Source organism: Astyanax mexicanus, chromosome 1 (genome assembly GCF_023375975.1).
Source record: "Astyanax mexicanus isolate ESR-SI-001 chromosome 1, AstMex3_surface, whole genome shotgun sequence".
NCBI lineage: Eukaryota > Metazoa > Chordata > Actinopteri > Characiformes > Acestrorhamphidae > Astyanax > Astyanax mexicanus.
In genome coordinates this window covers 73,466,549-73,474,862 of record NC_064408.1, presented here as the reverse complement: position 1 = coordinate 73,474,862, position 8,314 = coordinate 73,466,549, and the positions used below count along the sequence as shown (strand labels likewise).

Genomic DNA, 8,314 nt, shown 5'->3' with positions numbered 1-8,314 from the left:
TAAAGCTTGGAAAGGAAAATGATATTTAGTTCCAGAATTTCAATGACAAATATAAGCCCTCCTGAAAGCACATGGACCATTTACAGGGATCACATGTATGCCATTTACTGCCCAATCCTCTTATGGTGGAGAAACTGCTGAAATGCTTCCAGCAGCAGTGTGCAGTGTACAGAGAAATCTCAAGCAGAAACCTTAACACTTCTTCTCATTTGGTAATAACATTAAACTTATTTAAACTAAAAGGCTGTGTGTTTTTTTATAAATATTTTGCAACTAATCAGGAAGCATTTAATAGAAATATCATTTGTAATATTAGACCAACTGTTCTGGATCACAAAATCATCCCCAACATAAAGGATAGAGCTTAATCACTGCAGAGAACACAATTCCCAATGACTTGGTATTGACATTTGGTATTGTTACCTAGGGTCCTGTGCAGAGCAATATCATTTTTGATAAAGCTTTACTTGAAATACACCTGTGTGCATGAGTGTAAAAAGAGTGACTTGATACTTTTGGATATATATTTTATTTATCAGTATGAATTGATGGTGAAGTTCTTATCCTTACACTAATTATTGTGAAATCCTGTTAAAAACAAAAGAGCTAGCCATTATCAAATGGTCTTTTCTAGTGTCCATTATTCCAGTGTGGCAATGGCTGATGAGTTTGAGATTGTGCCAAAAACAACAATTTTCTGCATGGAAAAATGCACCCATTAGATGCATGAAATCTGCTTTGAACCTATCACTACATTCTGCATTTAAACAGATTTATCCTTCCTTTTTTTTTACTAATGGCCTCAGGCTATGATGGTCCAAGTATTGATCTGGCCTAGAGCATGTGCTCAGGCCCTATAATCCCAAATTTAAAGACTTCCACACACCCCCACAGCTCACCAATAACGAGGTATTAACCTCACAAAAGCCCTTCCACTCAGATGGCATTCCATTTTACATATGTTAAAAACCTGTAATCAGCTTACAGCTTTGTGTTTCCCTGATCTGTAGCACTATGTTTCTACTGAGCACATATGTGCCTCTGTTTGTGAGGATAACAAACCCAATCCTATCAAAGTACCTGCTTTAAGTGAATTTCAGACAAAATGCTCCCTCCAAATAAACTGAGGAATGTGGCATACCCTCATGCAACACATATCCTCCTTTAACCTTTCCATAATTAACCCATGTCATTGAATACACTGTGGTAATTTTAAATGTTTATTGCTATAATGCTTCTAACATTATCATTGCTGGATTAAACCAGCTACTTTCAGCAGGATTAAGAAAAACTGGACATGTGCAGTATGTGATTAAAAAAATCCTTGATAAATTTCCATTTTCATCATTTCTGTGCTGTTCTAAATATTTCTATAGTATAGTCCTATTAACATTTTTAATTTGCTGTCTGATGATTTGCACTTGTGATACTAAATGTCTTCAAATTATTAACTATTTAAATTATACTTATTTTAGGGATTTTGATTAAAACAGCACAAACAATTGGTTCAAAGAAAGTTCATTGCATGCCCAAAAATACTAAGACATGCCACAGGCATTTAATTATGCACACAATGTGTATAATATGCACAGAAAATCTGCACATTGCTATTCAAATATATAGCTTTGGAGATGACCTATAATTCTTAACAAGTTAATAAAAGGTCTCCCCTATACTTTTGCACCTGACCTAAGGCTCTTGTGGCTGAAATCAGATAAATTCTCACAACAATGCTGCAAAATCGTGTTAGCAAATACTTCAGATTAGAAGGTGTCTACAACCTTTGGACATAGTTGATTCTTTGAGGTTGAGATGTTCTAACTGTATTAAATTGCAATTTGTTTAGAATTACATTTTATGGGGCATGCTGAATTCGATGGGCTTAAATTTGATAATAAATATATTTGCAATATAACATTATATACTACTACTTTTAATACTACTACTACTACTACTACTACTATTACTAAAAATAATAAGAAGAAGAATAATAGGAATAATAATAATAATAATAATAATAATAATAATAATAATAATAATAATAATAATATTTTAAAATATACAGTAAAAACAGTAAAAAAAAACAGTTTTATGATTTGTGCAAAACGTAAGTGGGAGATACCAAAGACTAACTTTACAGGTATTTCTTCCAAAAAAAAACTTGTTTACGTCTAATTGTATCAGGCTTCACACAGGTAGGCCAAATTAATTTCCGTAAAGCATGCGAAAGATGCCTCGTGCACATTTCATTTTTACGGTAAAAAGGAGGTCAGCAGTAAAAGCTCAGCTTCTGTTAAGTGGGTCATTATCTCTAAGGTCAAGTGCAGGAATCGGCTTTACCACTGACCTCAGCTCACTCAGGTCCTCGTTTCCTCCTGCAACTGGTCAGAAAAAAGCTTTTGTTACAAACGAATTCCTTCTCTCTCATTTCTCCGTTTAACATCCTCTGCCCACAATAACACTCCACATACTTCGTTAGTAATTATCAAAGCCATTTTTTTTTACTGATGTCATGTTTTTGATGTCTTGACTGGAGCTATTATATTTTATATGTTGCATAATTATTTACAAAAAAAATCTTATTTTGATTGACATGATTTAAATGTGTAAATTAATTGCTCACAAAAAAATGTTAATTTAACATAAGTGTGTTAAAGTAATAGACGATTTCGTTGACAAATTAATTTGTTTTCAGATAATAAAAACGGTCAGGTTTTGAGCAATATGGCTTCTGTATTTACTCCAAATGGAACTTTGCAGAAAAAGTGTAAAAAAAGATTAGCTTAAAATGTAAGTCAGTGTAAATAGCAGTTTTATAACAGTTTAGTTTGGAGCATTATAATTGGCCAAAATGAAATTTTGACACAATGCAATGCGTTGTCAATTATTAAGTGAAAAACCGCAAAAACTGAGGGAATTTTGCGTGGCAGTGACGAGATATTAAACTGTATTAGGAAGTTTCATTCGAGTTAAAAGATGATAAAAATCCAATAGTAAGGTCTTTTAAATATTACAGTGTTTCTAAGGCGTGACCTCTTGTGTTATAAATTGCCATAAACGAACTCAGAAGAGCCCCGGTGGTGCAGTGTGAGCTGGACTGGGAGAAATTCCTGTCTTCTCTTTGAGGTTGGATTAACTTTGCTTTCTCATACAGCATTCCCAGAGCTCCCACTCCACGTAACGAGTATCTTGGGAAGGCCCTTGTGGATTACAGCCTAGTTCCAGACATCTTTCTTAAAACATTTTAGAATCAATCTGTCACCCCAACAAACAGGTATGTCTAAATGGTATCTCCCAGTTGTCAGTGTTTTCCACTATTTCCAGGTGAGGCAAAGTATTCCCATTCATTATTGTAGATGATAAAATGAAGACCCAGGATTCCATAGCAGCAAGAATAATTGCCTGCTCATTAATTAGAAGTGTCCTATCTTAAACATTTCAGCAGTCGTACCTGATATTAACTTCTGTCCACATTATTTAAGCCTTTTGATTAAACTGAAATTAAATTAAGCTTTTGCAAATATGTCAGAAACTCTAAACGGAGTTCAGTAAATTTCCAAAAGCTGGGTGGTACTAGGTTGCTTGTAAAACGATTAAAAAAATAGCTTAATAAAAAGCTTAATACATCAAATATTATTAACTCCAAATTGAGCAACAGTCGCGAGGAAACAGTTTTTTATCAAACTGGGGATATTTTAATATATGTCTAACATTGGCGAGAATTGAATTCACAAATAAAAAAATAACTTACCCTCGTCAATAACAAAAACTATGAAAATTACAAGTGAGGAGAACAGTCTACAACAAATCACAGTTAGAAAAAAAGATATACTGATTCGAGTCTTAAAACATTTATACAGAAATAATGCATGTACATTGATTGTCTCTTAAGTCAAAAAACTGCAAACCCCCTTAAACAGTTGTCATAAATAGAATAGTGCATTTAATACTGGCACTTCATTTTCCAGTGTCCTGTCTTCAAACAGGCCCCGCTCTCCGGTGCTGGCTACTGTCTGGTCAACCACTACCAATTAGCTAGGGCGTGTCAATCACTAGCCAAATTGAGATAATCTAGGACCAGATTAACCAATGATGAAATTAGATAGAGCACGTAAAACACCATCCAATGCCGGGATTAGATTGATGTCAGCTATGTTAACCAGTAGCCTACCCAACGGTAAGATAAACTATAGGGGCTTGGAGACTACTAAGATTGGTTTGTGACATGCCAACCACAACCCAACATTTAGATTAGCAATGGGGCATGTTAATAAATGTGTTTGAATTATCCAGGAGTGTGTTAACCAAAACCAATGCTGGGTTTAAATAGGATTATATTAATCACTCCCCAATAGTCTAGGTTTGTGTTAACTGCAATTCTTAGATTAGCTAAACGCACGCTAACCTTTATCCAATGCTTGGATTAGCAAGAGACATGATAAACACTGTCCAATATTCAGACTGGTTGTGGGTGTGTTAAACACTTTGCTGAGAGTATTTGACAGTGTAAAGCCGACCCTGTACGGGATGCTCCAAGCCACTAGTAGCGTGAGAGGCGGGGCCTGACGCAAACAGGAGGGGTGGAAACACAAAAACACCTTCCTTCAACTTGCCAGGCAAGAACTTTTCAAGAGATTAAAGAAACGCGCTGTTGGTTCTGTTCGTCCACCCTCCACGTGTCTGTCCATCAGTTGCTCAGTAAAAATCAACAGAATTTGACAAAATACAAAAGAAATCGCCTGGGTTTTCCATTGCATTGGTTTTCCAGTCATTAGCAGGCACGCACACGATACCTCCTACAATGCGGTCAAGGTAGTTCAGAATTGTACATTACAAAACCTGGAACTTCCATGACGGCGTGTGCTCCTTGTAATCCACGCAATCCGCGGTAAAGCCGAGCTTCCAGCTCTGCTCTTTGCTGTAGTCCGGGCACGGGGAGGGCTCGCTGAAGGACAGACCCGGAGCCCCGTAGCTAGTAGGCGGGCTGATGGTGGAGGCGTGTCCGCTCAGTGGCGGGTGCACCGGAGTCAGGTACGAGCCGCAGTCCATGCCGCTGAAGTATGAGGAGGTGGCCGTGTAGCTCTGCCCGTATCCGGACGCCTGCGTGTAGGTGATAGGGTAGGAGCGCTGCATGCACGAGGACGAGGAGGTGGAGAGGGGGTCCGGGAGAGGAGAGATGGAGGCCGGGCTCCAGATGGACGCCGGCGCTCCGGTGCTGCTGGGAACTGGGGGTAAAGAGGCGCTGGAAGCGGGAGGGAACGACCCAGCACCCTCAGAGTTCGTCTCTCGGACCGGAGAAGACTTTTTCTTCACAGGCCGGTTTTTGTTTGGGGTGCCGGGTTGGGTTTGCTGCTGCTGCTGCTGGCGGCACTTCGCTCTGCGGTTTTTAAACCAAACCTGTTGGAGCAACATCTAGATATTCAGTTCAGTTCACCTTTCAGTCCACAGGTCATATTCATATGGCCTAATACAACGTGTTTATTGAAATGTGCACACATTAGGCAAACGGCTTAGGCGTTTAATTGATGTGAACAAATTCCATACAGATATATTGCTAGTAACTAAAACTAAAATTTAATTTTGAGCTATTTTAACGACGTAGCCTGCAAACTTGTAGCCCTTTTAAGCTAAAGACTAATAACTTTAGCTTCATCACACAGTATTTTCATAAGATGCAGAATCCTACACCGGTATTCATTTTGTAAATAAAAAAAAAAACAAATGGATGCAAGAGACAAATATAACATGAATCTCGAGATTAGTTTTTAGTATATAACCTGTCATTTATCTGTACAGGAATTGAATCTAGTTTAGAGCGATTTCTCTCTTTTTGTGATCTGTTTTGTCTAAAATAAAATGATAATGCTCTTAAATTAGTAAAGAAGTTTAGACATAAACCATCAAAGCTGAATGAAATGAAACACAAAAAGATTAATTAGGATCTAAACGAGAAGGGCTAGAACGGAAAAAAATCCTTTTTAATAAAAAGGCTCATATAGTGAATATTCAAATATAAATCAAAGTAAATAAAATTACATTCTACTTAGATTGGTGGAATTAAGTAAATTAAGTTAAGGCTGTAGTTTCTATCTCCATCATAAGTGAGTGAGACATTTTTTTTTTTACATTTTTCAATTTGCCCTGAAATGTGTTTTTCACACACAAAATAGAAACATTAATAAATAACTAAATAACAATAGTTATTCTTTCAACCTTATTATAAGATACGTCAACAACTGAAAATGTATTCTCAGAAGTGAACCAGTGGGCTTGGTTGACTTGAAAATGGTCAGACTGGAAAATGTAAAGGAATTAATTTAACAAAAAATTATGAAATTATAAACATATGTTTGTTTAGATACAAAAATACAGTTTTAATAAAAAACAAAACACTGCACTGAAATATTTAAATGATGTTTCATTAACACTAAAGTGTATGCTAAATCTCTTATTTCTATAAAATGTGGCATAAAAAATCTAAAAGTTATTTATTTTGTGTTACATTTGGAAATTCTCAAAAGAACAAATTAGTCATTTTAATATTACATGTTTCCTTTAACTAACGTTTAGAGTTTAGGGCCTATAAATGGAAAATGTCATATCAAGCGCAAACAACATATTCGTTTGTACGAACAAAAAAGTGACCCTAGCTGGACACAGTCTTGCCAGTGGGCTTATCAGGTGTTCACCTGCACACGGGACTCCGGCAGGTTGATCTTCATCGCCACCTCCTCGCGCATGAAGATGTCTGGATAGCGCGTTTTAGCGAACATTGCCTCCAGCACGTCCAGCTGCGCGCGAGTGAATGTGGTGCGCTCGCGCCTCTGCTTACGGGGCACCGCTGCAAACAAACAAGTTTTCCTATTATTATTATTAATAAAACCACAACAACACGTTCACAAACAAAAAGCGTATTTACTCATTAAAAACTGAAAGTTCACGCCGAGAGGATTTAGATTAATGTTCATTAAAACTGCTCATTAATACGTTAAAGTATGATCTAATGGTTTAATTCGGCTTTTTCAATTCATTTTTTTTCTTAAATCAACTGAGTTTATGTCAAAGTTAATTAATCAGGTTGACGATGTTTAAGTAAAAAAAAACTTAACTCTATAATTGTTAAACATTATTCGATTCTGATTGTTAATTTAACACTAACAGTGTTAAATTGCTGACAAATGTGCTGTGTTGTTAAAGGTCTGTTGATTTGTGGATCACACACTGCTTATGATAATATAATGATAACACCGGACCAATGTAAGGAGAAACAGCACTAACTCTCAATTACAGAAACAAATTATAGATATGTTATTTTTTTCTAAACACATATTCAGCCATTTCAGATATGCATCAAAAATGAAATGCAGAATTAAATAGTTTTGATTTTAACCATAGATCCATTTTACACAGAATTACTATTTAGCTCCCAATATGCTCGTCTCTTAAATTGTAGCTTTCTAAACTTTAAAAAAACATCACATATAATTTAAATACTTTTATATTTTGGTATTGGCGATTGTACTGGTAACCTTTAAAATATTTTCGCTCGTATAGAAGGCTTACATGACACAAAGGTACAAGCTTTTATAATGCTTCTTACATACATCTTATTTGCAATAATGATTATTTTAAAAACGTTGTTTGTGGAACATTTTCTTCTTCCACTTGACATATTTTAGATAATACTTTAGAAACTAAAGTTGTCTAAAATGAAGTGAATTGATGAATTATACATGAAGAGTATATATGTGTTAAAGCTATAGTCCTGATGAGAAAACGGTTAAATTATTGAGAAAGAAGTTTACCTGGGTATCCCACGGTGGGATGGAGCAGCTCCATGCCCGTGGTGGACAGGCTCAGCCCGTTCATTCCGTAAGGGGCTTGTTTCAGATATGCCATCATGCTCCCTTTTGGGCTGAGGATAGTAACTGAGTTAGAGACTCCTCGAGACCAGATTTCTTCTTCTCTGTTCCTCCTCCTGCTCCTCTCTGTGCTTTCCAGGCTGCCGTGCGCGTGGGCAGGGCGCAGGGGGCAGAAGAGCTGCCGCGACAGGGGGCGGTACAGCTACACCCCCCCAATCACTGCATCAGCTAGAGCCCCCACAAACCACCCTCTCCCAAAAGAGCATAAGCGTTCCCCTGGTGGCCGTGGCCTCATATAGAAAGTGCCCCCTTGGTGGGGGCATCTGCAAAGACAAAGGCCGCTATGGGGCAGATAAACAGCGGTGATAAAGAAACAGTAATGCGGGCAGTGAGCTCGCTCATTACCACATGAATACAGCGTATGATAATTAACACAGTTTGCTCTCTCTCAC

The 8,314-nt window shown here is 37.1% G+C and overlaps 1 protein-coding gene across 1 annotated transcript; it reads right to left on the bottom strand.

Annotated features, from left to right (window-relative positions):
- Positions 1-2,995: 2,995 nt before the first annotated feature.
- Positions 2,996-8,098, bottom strand: LOC103046890 (homeobox protein OTX2). Its single transcript, XM_007230719.4, has 3 exons — positions 7,806-8,098; positions 6,690-6,841; positions 2,996-5,397 (listed from the first exon to the last, which is right to left on the bottom strand). Exons 1-3 carry the CDS (start codon positions 7,900-7,902, stop codon positions 4,831-4,833), a joined length of 816 nt encoding a protein of 271 aa, XP_007230781.3. The 5' UTR covers positions 7,903-8,098; the 3' UTR covers positions 2,996-4,830.
- Positions 8,099-8,314: the final 216 nt, after the last annotated feature.